The sequence below is a fragment of the Oncorhynchus keta genome, chromosome 2, assembly GCF_023373465.1.
Source record: "Oncorhynchus keta strain PuntledgeMale-10-30-2019 chromosome 2, Oket_V2, whole genome shotgun sequence".
Taxonomy (NCBI): Eukaryota; Metazoa; Chordata; class Actinopteri; order Salmoniformes; family Salmonidae; genus Oncorhynchus; species Oncorhynchus keta.
This window is the reverse complement of record NC_068422.1, coordinates 43,024,612-43,042,509: the sequence shown is the minus strand read 5'-3', so window position 1 is coordinate 43,042,509 and position 17,898 is coordinate 43,024,612. Positions and strand designations below refer to the sequence as shown.

General features: G+C 42.9%; 1 protein-coding gene across 1 annotated transcript in view; it reads right to left on the bottom strand.

The window, feature by feature from the left end:
* Positions 1-976: 976 nt before the first annotated feature.
* LOC118400598 (Golgi-specific brefeldin A-resistance guanine nucleotide exchange factor 1-like) overlaps positions 977-17,898 on the bottom strand; it is a 122,703-nt gene continuing 105,781 nt past the window's right edge. The window contains exons 25-40 of the mRNA XM_052477092.1: positions 17,712-17,776; positions 17,393-17,516; positions 17,173-17,244; positions 16,956-17,056; positions 16,582-16,729; positions 10,041-10,266; positions 9,660-9,817; positions 9,213-9,459; positions 8,256-8,458; positions 6,194-6,344; positions 5,672-5,802; positions 4,398-4,499; positions 4,024-4,137; positions 3,609-3,792; positions 2,906-3,079; positions 977-2,784 (exon numbers count right to left, since the gene is read on the bottom strand). Of these exons, the coding sequence (XP_052333052.1) occupies positions 2,510-2,784; positions 2,906-3,079; positions 3,609-3,792; positions 4,024-4,137; positions 4,398-4,499; positions 5,672-5,802; positions 6,194-6,344; positions 8,256-8,458; positions 9,213-9,459; positions 9,660-9,817; positions 10,041-10,266; positions 16,582-16,729; positions 16,956-17,056; positions 17,173-17,244; positions 17,393-17,516; positions 17,712-17,776 (2,475 nt within the window). The 3' untranslated portion in view covers positions 977-2,509. The remainder of the gene's footprint in view (positions 2,785-2,905; positions 3,080-3,608; positions 3,793-4,023; positions 4,138-4,397; positions 4,500-5,671; positions 5,803-6,193; positions 6,345-8,255; positions 8,459-9,212; positions 9,460-9,659; positions 9,818-10,040; positions 10,267-16,581; positions 16,730-16,955; positions 17,057-17,172; positions 17,245-17,392; positions 17,517-17,711; positions 17,777-17,898) is intronic.

Below are 17,898 nucleotides of genomic sequence, written 5' to 3'. Positions count from 1 at the left end.
TATCCAGCTGTGATTTGATTAATGCATCATTTACTAATACCCATGAATAGGACAACAATCCAGTTTCGTTACATTACATTTATTACATTGTAAAAAGTACATGACCTTTTCTTCATATATACATTATATTCATGTAATTTCTTGTTCACTCAAGAATTGAGCTCCTGGTATACCTAACAATGCAGTACAACAAATTAACATAACCACACCCCTGACAGAGGAGCTCCACTTCATTGTGCACAGACTAATGCGATTTCTGACATAAGGCAGAGGATTCAGAGAGTAATGTAACCTGACATGGAAGTAGTTGCTCCCAACTGTGCTTCGACGAGAGTATTAATTCCCCAACACCTCATCCATAGCTGAATAAATACTACAGACAGAGGTGTTAACGGCCAAGAAATAAGCTGCACTGAAGTTTACTCCGATCACAAGGTTGGGTTTTCAAAATAGACACCTGACGTGGTTGAGGCTTTTGAAAACCATTGTTTGTTCTTCCGTCATCACATACAGTGAGAAGTCTGGTACGAGTATCGTTTGATAAGATGATCAAGGCTCTAACGTCAACATGCCAATGTTCCAACTCCTCTGCAATCCATAGCTTACTGTACAGACGGTGAAATGCAAATATAATTTCACTGAGTCAAGTGGGGTAATCATAGTCCCGCATGAAACTTGCGCAGATGATCTGGGCCAATCATCTCATCTCTTGAAAATGAAAACTGAATTTAAGATCGGCTTGTCCCAGATTTACTGATTGCGGTCTATGCTCAATCTGCTCAAGCCTTAAGTGGCCACAATTGCTGTATGCATCGTGTTGGACCAGTAACCGAAGGGTCGCTGGTTCGAATACCCGAGCTGACAAGGGGAGAAATCTGTCAATATGCCCTCGAGCAAGGCACTTAACCCTAATTTGCTCCAGGGGCACCGTACTACTATGGTGGACTCTGTAAAATAACACATTTCACTTCACCTATCCGGTGTATGTGACAAAACATTTATTACACAAACATGACAAACACACCCAGATACAAATGACAAAAGGCAATATATACTCCATTAAATAATCTCATTAAGACCTTACTATTAAACTCTCCTAACCTGTTTGACAAAAGCTGACACGCACAGAGTTCCACCATCACAGAACACAGCGAACCAACCACACACACACACCCAGGCCAGACCAGTTGTCACATTCGGAATGTTCTAGGTGCTGCCCTTGTTAGCAATGGAAGCATCTCAAATCCATCTTTCCAAGCCAAACCATGCACACCTTTTGTCCCTCTTGGGTATAACAGCATTTAAAGTACGTAAAGTAGTTTTAGGGCCATTGTAATAAAAATTTGCAAACAAGATTGTGAAAACTTGTAGGCTAATGTCTAACCTCTGAAACAATTTTATACTGGAAATATAGAAACTATGTATGCTTTATATTACTGTACACTTACATTTCGACCCTCCAATAAAATAGTTATGATACAGGTCTGTTTTTGTTTTAAGACAGTGCCCTGAACACTTTGACTGGAGTAAATGAATCTGTTCACATCCTATTCAGTAAACAACATGCAGTAACTAAAACCCAAATAAGTTATTCACTATGATTTTGTTCCTGGCAGAACCTCTAGATTAATGTTAAGCACAGGCATACTCAGGAAATGTTTTTAGCCTTTTGGGGGCCTTAAGTGAGATTTGGTTGGGGAGGCCCCCCACCTAGCTGGCCATTTTTTTTGTGACCCCCCCTCTTGAAGGTGGAGAGAAATATATTTTAAAGTAATTTCCTGGAACACATTTTGCCATGGGGCGTGGAGAAAAATGTTAGCAGTTTTAAAGCAAGTTTACTGCAGTTCTATACATTTTGCAATGGGGAATAGACATTTTGCAATTTTATAACACATTTCATGCAATTCTACTGACTTTGCTGTTTTAAAGCCAATTTCCTGCAATTCGACACATTTTCCCATGTTAATATCTGAGTGAGAGTGACTAACAAAATAAAAAAATGGGGAGCCCCCTAGAAGTCAGGGCCCCGGGCAAGTGCCCTGTCAGTATTTGGCCATAATTACTACAAGTTTAGATAACTGGCTAAACTAATTTACCAATCAAAAAATTATTAGACGCCATGGCTAATTGGAGTGACTGTTAGCGACTGACAAAACAAGAGAAAAACTGCTAATGCACAACCAATTTTCAAACTTGCACCTTGTGTATTCTACTAATCTAACTCTCAAAAGTAAAGTTGAGACCCCGATGGAGTTCCAAAAAATGTCTGACGAATAAGTGAGTATTGAGGGACAGCAGGCCCCAGGATGTTAGATAAGACTTCAAAGCTAGGTGTGTCTGTTGTTTAGTGTCGTCTGAGAGATGACCATGGATGTAAAGGGTCTCTGTGTCAGACGGTTTGTCCCCCTGTGTGAAGGGGGGCAGAGCCTAAGGAGAAAGCTATGATGTTTAGGGGACAGGTGGGGGATGGAGTGCCCCCTGTGAGAGTAGGCATAGGGCTATGGTGGCTCTATTTGACCTGCGGGGTGTCACTATGTTCAGTGGGGTGAGGGGCGGGGAGCAGCGGGACAGGGCAACTGGCCTCAATGAGGGCGGGGTTGAGGATAATGGGGAGGGACATAGGGGGCACGCCCCCCACCTGCAGATGGGAGGCCAGGGGCTGCAGGATGAGGGGGGACTGACTCGTGGGGGACTGGATCAGTGGGCTAGAGATCTGGGGGGACATCTTCACTGGGGTGGGCATGGGGGGAGTCGATGGAGGCACTGGAGATGATCTGTCTGTTCCTGGAAGAGAAGAGGACGTTGATTAATTCACTGATTGTTGGCTGTGAAACTGACATTGACAAAAACTGATCGTTGGCGTTAGCCAGATTTAATCTTTGACTGGCCACGTTAACATGGTTACCGTTGGTACTAGGTGGTGGGGGATCTTGGGGCGACACTGGTCTGCTGGAGGTCTTTGGCTCTGTGGGGGAAGCTGGCACTGGCACAGGAGATAGGGCCTGAGCTGGGGGTGGCGAGGCTGGGGGGCAGGGGGCAGCCTGCTGGACAAGCTCCACTGGGGGACTAGGAGCAGGATCTATGGACACAGAGCACATACAGCCATTACATTTCAGAGATCTAGCTTGATGTATATAGCAGAACACTGAAACAAGACTAAGTATAAATCATGAAAAACATGTAGGCTGTGTATTAGAAAATCCGATTTATGCTTGATCCGAGAAAATGCGGTCCAGAGGCGCCGTACGGAGGGGAGGGTGTGGTGCAAACGCGGAGCCTCCGTAGGCCTGGAGAGGCCAAATCAAGCTCCGTACCGCATCGCCATGTGCATCCCACATTTTGTAAGGTTTCCATATAGCTCCCCATTGACATGATTGGTTGACGGTAGGTGGGGGCGGTATGTCCTGTATAAACAACTCAATTCCTTCACAACAGCTATGCTCCGAGAAGCGCAAGAAGTATGAAGGCCCTGACTACTGCAGAGGCCGCATCGCAGTAAATGCTGTACTGCCAATACAGATCCAGATAACCTACCTTGTTAACACTAAAAGCAGAGTACATATCTGAGAAAACAGAGCCTTAATAGAAGTAGGTGTGTGTTCCAGTACCTGGTTGTGGTATGACTGTCTGTTTGAAGAGCTCCTCCCGGAGGTTAGGCAGGAAGCAGTCGATGCGTTCCCAAGTGATCTCCCACAGGTCAGAGTATCCCGTACGAGAGTCAGCGCTGTGGAAGATTCCTGCTGTGTCCATCACCAGCAGCATGTTCTTCAGAGACTCTGGGATGGCCTCCAGCTGGGGGGTGATAACAACCAGCCAATTAGCCATGCAATCACACACATAGATGGGAGGGGAAAAAAATGCTTGATATGAGCTGTACAGGAATAAACATGAGCTATTACTTAAAGACCAGTTTTTGTTTTTCTTTCTTTGTGTGTGCCCTCCTTCGAGTTTGACCACTCAGATTAGAAGCACCTGCGCTAATAGGAGTTGAAATTGACATGTGCTGCTGTGTGACATGCTTACCAGCAGGTCACTGGAGCCAGCGTGCATGTACTTGTCCATGAAGTCCAGGATGGTGAGCCACAGGGCAGTGAAGGTGGACAGAGACAACAAGGGAGAGAGGTGCTGCAGGAACACCTAGGGGAGAGCAGAGCAATGGAGAGCAACAGTGAGATATGCAGAGATGGCATGGGTAGACAGGCACACAGCATATTATACTATCGCTGTTCAGGCAGATGAGAAGTGCTAGACAGTGGAAGGATTTAGCAAATTATGGCAATTTCTCAACAACAACTAAAAATAACCCCCCAAAGGCAACAGACAGTTGTAGGAGAGTCTAAACCTGTGGTCTGAACACACTTTGAAATGGATGCCTGTTGTGTGTTGACTGAACTGACCTTTGACAGCAGGGTGCAAGCCCTCATCCTGGTCTCCTCCATGCCACACACGTCTGCAGGGCTAATATTGTCCAGAAGCTTGGTCAGCAGGGGGAACAGCACCTGGGACCACACAGTACACAGTACTTAAAACACAGTTAACACTGACAACGCTCAGATTAGACAGACATACCACTTACAGTGCATTCAGAATGTATTCAGACCACTTTACTTTTCCACATTTTGTTACGTTACAGCCATATTCTAACATATTGTTTTCTCCCCCCTCATCAATCTACACACAATACCCCATAATGACAAATCAAAAACAGGGTTGTAGAAATTTTTGCAAATGTATTGAAGATAAAAACTGAAATATGACATTTACTTAAGTATTCAGACCCATTAATCAGTACTTTGTTGAAGCACCTTTGGCAGCGATTACAGCCTCAAGTCTTCGTAGGTATGATGCTACTAGCTTGGCACACATTTATTTGGGGAGTTTCTCCCATTCTTCTCTGCAGATCCTCTCAAGCTCTGTCAGGTTGGATGGGGAGTGTTGCTGCACTGCTATTTTCAGGTCTCTCCAGAGATGTTTGATTGGGTTCAAGTCCGGGTTCTGGCTGTGCCACTCAAGGACATTCAGAAACTTGTCCCAAAGCCACTCCTGCGTTGTCTTGGCTGCGTGCTTAGGGTTGTTGTCCTGTTGGAATTTGAACCTTCTCCCCAGGCTAAGGTCCTGAGCAGGTTTTCATCAAGGATCTGTACTTTGCTCCGTTCATCTTTCCCTCGATCCTGACTAGTCTCTAAGTACCTGCCGCTGAATAACATCCCTAAAGCACGATGCTGCCATCACCATGCTTCACCGTAAGGATGGTGCTAGGTTTCCTCCAGACGTGACGCTTGGAATTCGGGCCAAAGAGCTCAATCTTGATTTCATCAGACCAGAGAATCTTTTAGTTATTTTTATTTATATACATTTGCAAAAAGGTTTGTGTGTATATTGCTGAGGGGAAAAAAATATTTAATACATTCTAGAATAAGGTTGTAACATCATTTTTGGGGGGTAAAAGTCAAGGAGTTTGAATACTTTCTGAAGGCACTGTATTTCCCATAATACTTATTTGCCATAGAAGCTAGGATTTGGCCCCAAGTGCCTACTCTTCTAATGAATCGTCTATTTTCAGAGGAACCAGTCAGCAGCCATTCTTGTGACCCTCTATTCCCCATACGCACACCAATTTCCAGTGGTCCTCCTAGAATGTGGAAAATGATGTTCAGCATCCTCCTCTCACCTTGTTAAAGCAGGACTCCCACTCCACAGCATCTAGTGTCTGCAGGTCATGGACCAACAGTGCCCTCTGGAGGTAGGTCAGGGCCTGCATTCGCACCAGCCTCCTGGCGTCGCAGCACAGCCAGGCTATCCCTTTAGGGTTCACACAATGTATGGATACTTGAGCTAAGACTGGCTATAGTGGAACGAGAACAAGATCACTGAGTTCACTAAGTCCCTTCTCTCAGGGATCACCAGTGAATTAAGGGGACCTAGGGAGTTCTTTTTACCTTCAAGCTTATATTTAGATGACTCCAAATATTAGTTATCAGTTCCAATATAAGCAAAATAATATAAACACGTGAAAAACTTGTCCATGAAAACAGGAAATGTGCATTTGGCTTCACACAATAACACACATTGACACTGAAAACATTCCTCCAATGACTAAGAAACAATGATAAATTGTGTTTATTAAACACAGTTTAGAGGTGCCTTTATTTAAATAGGTTATAATGATAGCAATGGGGATAAAGTCTCTGACCTTGGAGCAGTGGGCACCAGCAGCTGGTCCACAGTGTCTGGGAGTCGGCCTCAATCTTCTTCCCTACTGGCTCCAGGCGGCGCTGCTCCTCTGCCCAGGAGCTGTAGATGCTGGAGGCCCTCGTATGCAGCGTGTGCATCAGATCTAACAGCTGAACCAAGGGGAAACACAGAACTCCATGTCAATGTGGTCATTGCTAATCTAATCACAGCTTGATTCTAAAACATGAATGTATGACTTAATGTCTGTTTTGTCTTGCTGGATCCAAGACACATACTACAGTATATTTACATTTCTATGGCTGTGTTTAGACAGGCAGCCCAATTATGATCTTGTTCCCCAGCAATTAGTCTTTGACCTATCAGATCAGCTCTGAAAACGATATAATGTGAAAAGATCTGATGTGATTGGTTCAAAAGACCAATTAGTGGAAAAAAACATCAGAATTGTGCTGCCTGTCTAAATGCAGCTTAAGTAGGTAAGCTAACCATCTTATGTGGTTAGTGCGTTGGGCCAGTAATCGAAAGGTTGCTGGATCAAATCCCTGAGCTGACACAGTAAAAATCTGTTCTGCCCCTGAGCAAGGCAGTTAACCCACTGTTTCCCAGGCGCCGAAGACGTGGATGTCGATTAAGTCAGCCCCCCGCACCTCTCTGATTCAAATACGGGAGACACATTTCAGTTAAATGCATTCAGTTGTACAACTGACTAAGTATGCCCCTTTCATTACTTTATTGTAATCCAGGCAATATATTTGGGCGCGTGATAAAAGAGTATTGATATGCATGTAATTCTGATATACTGATGGCGAAGAGAAGAGGACAAGACCATAGCATTGGAAGGTAAATATTTCCATGCAATAGTGTTTTCCATGTCTACATTATTTCAGCAATGTTACACAAACCTAGGGTTGCAAAACTTCTGGTAATTTACCAAATACATTTTTGGGGGACAAAACAAATCTAATGGAAACTTTAGCAATTTATTGTTAAATGTATTCATATTTCTTTATATCCGTGTCCATTGGTCCCTTGAGTTTCACGTGACAACGCCATAATTAATGAGGGATAAAAAAATATATGTCATAATAAGAAATTAACTCTGCCACTCTTTCAACTATTGACTTTTTTTCACTCATGTTAAACAGTGACAGTATTCAACATATTTTACATGCTATGAAGATCCCCTAAAAGCCTTTAATGTTTCCAAAATCCCTAAAGTTAGTGGTAATATTCCATCTCTTTGCAACCTTACACAGACCTAAATATCTAATAATAATACTACTAATGGACCTTTTCAAGCAATTGAATAGCTTCATCAACGAGTAATGATATTTCACATTTCAGCCCTTTCAAGACAGTGCATTTGTAAAATAGGCAAGGCAAGAGGTTAATATTAGTGTCAGTCGTCTGAGCATGAATACCTGATTCGTGCCAAATGAGTTCTGAAAAGAGATGGCAATTATTGCTTACAGATCACGTAACTTTGACTCACTCATATAGGGCCGGGATGATACCAGTATCGCGATATTCGTTAGTGCCGTGGCAAGGAAACAAAACGCAAAGCGGATTTCATTTTGAAAAACAAACATCATTATGTTGTCATCCAGAGTCACATTTACAATATTTTACATACAGCAGGTTTTCAGACCAAAGAGCTTGGTCTGCTTTGTGTTTGAATTTTTGCCAAGGGGAAAATATTGCGATAGTGGTATCGTCACAGAATAGGATTAAACACCGCCACAACATCGCTTAATTGCCATGACAACTATAGTCTGCCACTCAGCCTCAGTCTCAATTGAGTATGCAGAGAGAGAGAAAAGACAGCTGAAATATCCCAAAAGTCCCACCTTTCCCCGCAACCCCACCTCTACCCCACAGCTGAGAGCAAACCTGGGGCTTATTCAGGAGGGCACAACGTTACAGAACGTTCAGAGATAATTATATTGTGTAGAACAGACATGATTGTCTGTCATATAGTTCTGAACATTTCATCCAACTGAACAGAGCCCCTGAGCAGCACAGAGACCAAGGTAGAAGGGAAAGAGGGCTGTGGTACTTACGTCCTGACTAACCTGTAATGACACCGTGTGGTAGCTGGCAGGGACCCCCTCGTCTTCCTCGTCATCGCTATGGGAACGGGAAGGCCTCTGGCTGGAGGCCTTGGCGCGGCGGGACGCACCCTCCTTGTCCCGGGGCTTCCTCCTCACACGGGACTTCTGGGAGTCGTACTTGTGGTTCTTCTTCTTCTCATAGGTCCTGTAGCCTGTAGGTCAGTGGAGACGGAGAGACAGTGTTAGCCATTGTTACAGATATATCCGGAATAATTATCTTAATTTATATTTCTATAGATTGGGAAAAAATGCATTCCTTTTATGTTAAACCAGGCAACAAAAGGCTATATCAACTTTGAGTAATAGCAGGTTTTAGGGCTGTGCGGTTTCCATTAGCTTCCCATATAGATAAGCGCTGCGCTTAACTGAGGTCCTTGATCGACCAAACTTTATTATTAACTGTGTAAAGCCGTGTTGACAGCAGGTATCTAAGGGCCTGGAGCGCTGACAGAGTGCACCAGCAGAGTGCACCAGCACCATCTTCCACTGTAATCCCGGCTTGACTTTAGTCTTTTCTAGATCAAATCAAATCAATCTAGATCACTAACAGACTGCTGTTGCTGGGGAGAAGGGAAGTCAAGTGATACAGTCCTCAATTAGAAGGTTGGTGTGGAGGAAGCAGGTTAGTCACTCTATAGGCATGCCTTTAGATCCCCTTCCAAAGGGTTTTGAGACTAACCACCAAAAATGGCAAACTGTCAAAGCTTAAATTACTCAAGCATAGTTTGATGACATGTGTTAGCTTGGAAAACAGCATTGATGGAAAGAAAGGCAAATACAATGCTGAATTCATTGTTGGAAGATTTCTAGTTGTTATGAAAAAACTAAAATCACTTTGGAAAAAGACAGAATACACAATTAACCTCAAACAAGTACATATATATGTCAGTCAACAGAAAGCCATACCTCCGTTTAGGCTGGCCTCCACAAACACCCGGATGGCCTTGACACACAGCTCAAAGTTCTCGGGGGTGACATGTGCAGCATCTCGTACTATGAAGGAGAGGGACTCCACACACTTGATGAGAGACTTGGTGTCGTGGAAACCCATGTCTTGACCCAGGGACAGGCTGTACTGGTTCACTAGAGGGTTTGCCAGGGTCTTGGATCCAGAAGCCGCTACCTTGCTGATGTCCAGGTCGTCTTTCCCAACCTGCAAATATAAACACACTGTGTGAGATGTGACGTATGTTGAGGCATTGAGAGTATTGACTGACATTGATATGACAAAATAACACACAAGTTTCACTATTACTCTCAATGCTATGAAGATCTCTGGAATTGATCGTCTGAGCACTTACAAGAAAAGCGTGTGCATGTGACGTGGAAGTGTGTGTGGGTGGGGGCTCATACCACTAGCCATCCGCTGCTAGTCACGTCCACGTCAGTGACAGAGCGGGGCATCCTGGACTTTCCATGCTCTGTGTAGACCTCAGAGTCTGAGGTGTACCCCCGGTCCAGACTCACCTCACTGAGGTGGTGGAACGACAGCTCACTGTCCGACTGGGCACCTGAAACAAAGGTGGAAACGGGACATGAAAACAACAGTTTACCAGACATAAAAACGCACCACTTAAAAGTGTGGATGTGTGCCTCGTAATATAACAGCTGAGCTGTTTGTATAAAGTCAATACAATTGACCATAAACGTGTAGATTGTTTTCTCAGCAGCTAAGGGCAACAATGTAGCCTACCATTCCACGTGATGGTGTGTTTAAGTAAGTTAAAGGCTGACCTGTGTCGATGTCTGGGGTAGTAGAGGTGACCTTGAAGGAGGCGGGCGGTTTGATCCCGGCCCCGATGCACTCGATTAGGGCGAAAAGGGTGAACCAGTCGTCTGTGCAGTGGATGTTGGCAGCGTTGGTCTTAAGCAGCTCATGGAGGCCATAGGCCACCTCCCGGCTAACCCGGGCCAGGACGTGTGGTTTCATCATCAACAGGAGACGCAGGGACAGCAGCACCTAAGAGATGGGGTGGTAGAGGGGTTAAGGGGTCGCGGTTACTTTAAAATACCAACTGCTTGAATTGGCTGCGACCTCAATCTTACCTATTAGGGAAGTGAAGTATGTTCCTTACAAACAAAGTTCAATTTATATCATGACAGTTTTAGGTCTCACAGTTCTGCTAGGTCTCACTGCACGTTTGAAGGGACAAGAAGATTAGACGAACAAATGTAGGATTTGTGACAAATACGTTGTGGGGAAGCAAAAGGAAGAAGAATACACTATTAGTTTACCGTAACAATGTCCATCTGGGTTAGAGATAAGATTGAGAAAGGGGAGCAAAAGATAGTGCTCCATTTACAGTTTCTCAATTGCTTGAACACTGAAGGAAACTGGGATCCACATGGCCAAAACAATAACCTCTTTTGCACAACAGTTAGTAATTTCTCATCCTTTTCACACCAAATACAAATGTGGAACACTTCCTTTTGCTAAACAGATGCAACTCTGAATCACAAGACACTTTTTGCTAAACCGTAGACAACCCTCTACATAAGACACAAATCAATTGGACCTCTATACCAGGTGGTGTCAGAGGAAGGCCCTAAAAATGGTCAAGACTCCAGCCACCCAAGTCATAGACTGTTCTCTCTGCTACCGCACGGCAAACGGTACCGGAGCACTAAATCTGGGACCAAAAGGCTCCTGAACAACTTCTACCCACAAGCCACAAGACTACTAAATAGTCTGGATAACTATTTGGTAAACTATCTGCATTGACCATTTTTGTACAAACACTTTTTGACTATGCACACCCACACACTGGACTCTACCCACACATACAGTACAGTGCCTTCAAAAAGTATTCATACTCCTTGACTTATTCCACATTTGGTTGTGTTACATCCTGAATTCAAAAAGGATTGCATTAAAAAAAAAAAAAAAAAAAAAAATTGCACTCATCTACACACAATACCCCCATAGTGAAAACATGTGTAGACATTCTTGCAAATGTATTTAAAATGAAATACAGAAATATCTAATTTACATAAGTATTCACACCCCTGAGTCAATACTTTGTAGAAGCACCTTTAGCAGCGATTACAGCTGTGAGTCTTTCTGGGTAAGTCTCTAAGCGCTTTCCACACCTGGATTGTGCAACATTTGGCCATTACTCTTTACAAAATTCTTCAAGCTCTTTCAAAATGGGTTGTTAATCACTGCTAGAAAAACATTCAGGTCATGCCATAGATTTTCAGGGACATTCACTGTCTTCTTGGTTAGCAACTCCAGTGTACATTTGGCCTTGTGTTTTAGGTTATTGTCCTGCTGAAAGGTGAATTCGTCTTCAAGTATCAGGGAGACCAGGTTTTCCTCTAGGATATGGCTTGTGCTTGTCTAGTTTATTTTTCTATCCTGAAAAACTCCCCCGTCCTTAACGATTACAAGCCTACTCATAACATGATGCTGCCACCACTATGCTTGAACATTTGGAGAGTGGTACATAACACTGTATTCAGGACAAAAAGTTAACCTGTTTGGGATGGGGGGGCAGCATTTTCACGTTTGGATGAAAAGCGTAAAGAGTAAACTGCCTGCTACTCAGTCCCAGTTGCTAATATATGCATATTATTAGCATATATAGAAAACACTCTGATGTTTCTAAAACTGTTTGAATGATGTATGTGAGTACAACAGAACTCATATGGCAGGCGAAAACCTGAGAAAAATCCAACCAGGAAGTAGGAAATCTGAGGTTTGTAGTTTTTCAACGCTTGGCCTATTGAAAACAGTGTCTATGGGGTCAAATTGCACTTCCCAAGGCTTCCACATCAAACACAGTCTTTAGAACTGTGTTTGATGCTTCTACTGTAAAGAAGGGGCTCATAAGGGCTCTTTGAGTCAGTGGTCTGGCAGAGTGCTCGCAGTGGTCTGGCAGAGTGTGGTTTAGCAGAGTGCTTGCAGTGGTCTGGCAGAGTGCTTGCAATGGAACGCGGGTTAGCTCGAAGATTTATGTTAAAGATTGATTCTATACATCGTTTGACATGTTTCTACGGACTGTAACGGAACTTTTAGACATTTCACCTGCACCGAGTGATCGCGCGTCATGAAGTTGGATTACTGGGCTGAACGCACGAACAACAAGCAGGAATTTGGACATAAATTGACTTTATCGAACAAATCAAACATTTATTGTGGAACTGGGATTCCTGGGAGTGCATTCTGATGAAGATCATCAAAGGTAAGTGAATATTTATAATGCTATTTCTGACTTCTGTTGACTCAAACATGGCGGATCTCTCTTTGGCTTGTTTTGTCGTCTGAGCGCTGTACTCAGATTATTGCATGGTTTGCTTTTTCCGTAAACCTTTTTTGAAATTTGACACAGCGGTTGGATTAAGGAGAAGTCTATCTTTAATTATGTGAATAACACTTGTATCTTTTATCAATGTTTATTATGAGTATTTCTGTAAATTGATGTGGCTCTCTGCAAAATCACAGGATGTTTTGGAAGCAAAACATTTCTGAACGTAACGCGCCAATGTAAACAGATTTTTGGATATAAATATGCACTTTATTGAACAAAACATACATGTATTGTGTAACATGATGTCCTATGAAGCCCTGTAAAGCCTTTTTGAAATCGGACACGATGGGTAGATTAACAAGACATTTCTTTCATTTCGTGTATTGCACTTGTTAATGTGTGAAAGTTACATATTTCCCCAAAATATTTTTTAATATCGCGCGCTAACTTTTCAGCGGAATGTTGTCGAGGGGTGCCGCTAGCCATAATAAGTTAATAGTCCCACTCCACTTCAATGGCTGTGCGAACTGGAACACACTGTTGTACACGTTGATCCAGAGCATCTGGTGAGTATGCAGGTCATGAAAGAACTGGGACATTTTCAGATTCCAGGAATGGTGTACAGATCCTTGCGACATGGGACTGTGCATTATCATGCTGAAACATGAGGTGATGGAGGCAGATGAATGGCACCACAATGGGCCTCAGGATCTCATCACGGTATATTTGTGCATTCAAATCGCCATTGATAAAATGCAATTGTTTTCGATCTCTGTTCACAACGTTGACATCAGCAAACCGCTGGCCCACTCGATGCCTTGTATATGTCATCTGCCCGGTAATGTTAAAACCGGGATTCATCCATGAAGAGCACACTTTTCCAGTGTGCCAGTGGCCATCAAAGGTGAGCATTTTCCCACTGATGTCGGTTACGAAGCCTAACTGCAGTCAGGTCAAAACCTTGGTGAAGATGACAAGCACGCAGATGAGCTAACCGGAAAAGGTTTCTGACAGTTTGTGCAGAAATTCTTTGGTTGTGCAAACCTTGAGTTTCATCAGCTGTCTGGGTGGCTGGTCTCAAGCGATTGATCCTGCAGGTGAAGGAGCTGTATGTGAAGGTCCTGGGCTAGCGTGGTTACACGTGGTCTTTGGTTGTGAGACCGTTTGTACGTCCTGCCAAATTCTCTAAAACGACGTTGGATACGGCTTATGGTTGAGAAATGAACATTAAATTCTCTGGCAACAGCTCTGTTGGACATTCCTGCAGACAGCATGCCAATTGCACGCTCCCTCAAAACTTCAGACATCTGTTACATTGTGTTGTGTGACAAAAATGCACATTTTACAGTGGCCTTTTATTGTCCCAAGCACAAGGTCCACATGTGTAATGATCATGCTGTTTAATCAATTTCTTGATATGCCACACCTGTCAGGCGGATGGATTATCTTGGCAAAGGATAAATGCTCACTATCAGGGATGTAAACACATTTGTGCACACAATTTGATAGAAATAAGCTTTTTGGAACATTTCTAGGATATTTTATTTCAGCTCATGAAACATGGGACCAACACCTTACATGTTGCGTTTATAGTTTTGTTCAGTGTATCTACCTCAATGTCCTCATACCCCTGCACATCGACTCAGTACTGGTACCCCATGTACAGTACCAGTCAAAAGTTTTTCTTAAGTTAGACTATTTTCTACATTGTAGAATAATAGTGAAGACATCAAAATGATGAAATAACACATATGGAATCATGTAGTAACCAAAAAAAAGTGTCAAATCAAAATGTTTGATTCTTCAAAGAAGCCACCCGTTGCCTTGATGACAGCTTTGCACACACTTGGCATTCTCTCAACCAGCTTCACCTGCAATGCTTTTCCAACATTCTTGAAGGAGTTCTCACATATGCTGAGAACTTGTTGGCTGCTTTTCTTTCAATCTGTGGTCCAACTCATCCCAAACCCTCTCAATTGGGTTGAAGTCAGGTGATTGTGGAGGCCAGGTCATCTGATGCAGCACTCCATCACTTTCCTTCTTTGTCAAATAGTCCTTATACAGCCTGGAGGTGTTGGGGTCATTGTATGTTGAAAAACAAATGATAGTCCCACTAAGCGCAAACCAGATGGGACGGCATATCGCTGCAGAATACTGTGGTAGCCATGCTGGTTAAGTGTGCCTTGAATTAAGTAAGTAATTATTAAGTAAGTCACAGACAGTGTCACCAGCAAAGCACCATCACACCTCCTCCATGCTTCACTGTGGGAACCACACATGCGGAGATCATCCGTTCAACTACTCTGCGCCTCACAAAGATGTGACGGTTGGAACCAAAAATCGCAAATTTGGACAGATTTCCACCGGTCTAATGTCCATTGCTTGTGTTTCTTGGCACAAACAAGTCTCCTCTTATTATTGGTGTCCTTTATTGGTGGTTTCTTTGCAGCAATTAAACCATGAATGCCTGATTCATACAGTCTCCTCTGAACAGTTAATGTTGAGATGTGTCTGTTACTTGAACTCAGGGAAGCATTTATTTGGGTTGCAATTTCTGAGGTGCAGTTAACTCTAATGAACTTTCCTGTGTTAGTCCTCATACGAGCCAGTTTCATCATAGCGATTGATGGTTTTTGCGACTGCACTTGTAGAAACTTTCAAAGTCCTTGACAATTTTCGGATTGACTGACCTTCATGACTTAAAGTAATGATGGATTGTCGTTTCTCTTTGCTAATTTGAGCTGTTCTTGCAATAATATGGACTTGGTATTTTACTAAATAGGGCTATCTTCTGTATACCAACCCCATCTTGTCACAACAGAACTGATTGGCTCAAACGCATTGAGGAAAGAAATTCCACAAATGAACTTTTAACAAGGCACACCTGTTAATTGAAAAGCATTCCAGGTGACTAACTCAGGAAGGTGGTTGAGAGAATGACAAGTGTGCAAAGCTGTCATCAAGGGTGGCTACTTTGAAGTGTAGTAACACATGATTCCATATGTATTATTTCATAGTTTTGATGTCTCCACTATTATTCTACAACGTAGAAAATAGTACAAATAAACAAAAACCCTTGAATGAGTAGGTGTCTATAAACATTTGACTCATATTGTATATAGCCATGCTATCATTGCTCATTGTGTATTTACTCCTTGTGTTACTATTTTTTTCTGCCCCCCTATTATTATTTAGGTATTTCATTGTTTTCTGCATTGTTGGGAAGGGCCCATAGGTAAGAATTTCACAGTTAGTCTACACCTGTCGTTTTCGAAGCAAGTGACAAAATTTGTATTTGAATTGTGTTGTCTTTTTTTCACATTAAATAACAATAACTCGCATAATATTATATTTGTACCATCAACCTGTAAACTACCTTTGCATAATAAGTCCATAACTAGACATTAAAGTGTTTTCCGGTGAGTTATTTGGTTTTCCATAGGTTATAAAGTAGATCACATTCCATTTTTTACATTTAAAAAAAATAATAATACTGATAAAAGTGTTCAAGCAATCAAGAGAAGCTGTAATGACATAACAGTTCAAGGTCAATAGGACAGTCACATAATAAACACTATTGAGGTTACAGGCCAGGGCATCAAGAAACCAGGTCCCTCTTGGAAAAAAAGATTAGACCAGTTAAAACCTGGATAATCAAACTGTCCCACTGATCAACACAGACTGTAAGGTAGTTCATTGTGTGCCTTGATGCCCGAGCAAATACAACAATTGAGAGAAACATCTGACACCAGCAAACAACTATCACAGGAAGCATCCTTTGTGACTTGTTATACAACAAATTGAAGCCTCCTTTTTAATAGCTTTTAAGACTAGGCCAGATAAGACCAATTGCAATGGTTAAAGGACATTGAACTAACAAAGCTGAGTGTGTCCCCATCAGATGTAAGACTCATTGGATCAACAGTCCAATCATCCAATCACTCAGTGCTATCACTGCATCATTTCTGCGTTAATGCAACGATGCACTCCTAGATAGTTTGGTTTCCCCTTTCGTGTGCGTGTACCTGGGAGCTGATGTCCTCTCTGCGCAGCAGGCGGATGGCCAGTCTGATGAGGCCCACCACGGCCCTCTCCACCAGGAAGCAGCTCTCTGTAGCCTGGACACACAGGTGGCACAGGTGATCTCGCACCGTCTGCCATAAACACACACACACACACGGTCCCACAAACACACACACACACACACACACACACACACACACACACACACACACACACACACACACACACACACACACACACACACGATAAGGAGTCGATAGCATAACAAAGCCCGATGTTGAAACAGATAATTTGACTGATGTCATTCCTAATGGACGTGGGGCAAAACACACTGGCCCTGACTCAAAGCAAACATTCTACGCTTTCTTCCCTCTGGCTGTACCTGTTCTCCATGACTATGCGTAGCAGCATCTCCAGGCAGAATGCAGCATCCTCCTCATCATACGTCTCCTCATCAGGTGTGACTGAGATCAAGGCCTGTCCACAAGAAACAGCTCTTAGAAAATAATACTAGTACGTTTTATACTCCCTGCATTTATTAATTAATATTCAGACAATGCATAGACAATATTTGCCTGTAATGTTATGATTACCTTCATCAGCTCCTGTAGAGACTCCAGCTGCAGGAATTTACTCTCTGTGATCAGCTTCTCTGGGTCACATTGCTGGAGGGGGAGTGACAACCCCCCCAAATGTTTTTGTTAATAAAACAATTAAATGCACTATATGAAATTATCAAAATAGGCAATTTGGATGAGTGTGATAGAGAGAAAGCAGTGGGCTAAGGGGCGATGGGTGTTGTAGTTCTGGTACCTTGATACAGAGCATGGCTGCCTGCTTGGCCTCCTGGTTCTCAGTAGAGGGCCCACGTTGACCAGACTGCTCCGCTCCACTCAGTGTCAGCCAGTTCACAAAGCTCAGCACTGCAGACTCACCCCTGGAAGAAAGGGAGGAAGACATAGAGATGTCAAACACTTTAAAAACACATGGAATGTTTAATGATAGCCACTCATTTTACAACATGGAACTGGATTTAAATGTCAGAAAAGCTCTAGGTTTTTTTAAGTGAAAGAGCTCAGCCTGGTATTTGAGGGAAACATATGATGCGACATGCTTTTAAGGTGACTTTTACCGATTTGACGGTGTCTCTTCTCTTTGAAGGGAAATCGTTCCATTTGGCTCCACAAAATCCTCCACCTGAATGGACATAAGCACACAAACGCCACAGACATTCAAGAAGGAAGTAATGTCTAGATTAATATCAGTAGGTGGCAGTATAACATTCATAATTTCTTACAGAAGAGTCCGCAGTCTTCCAA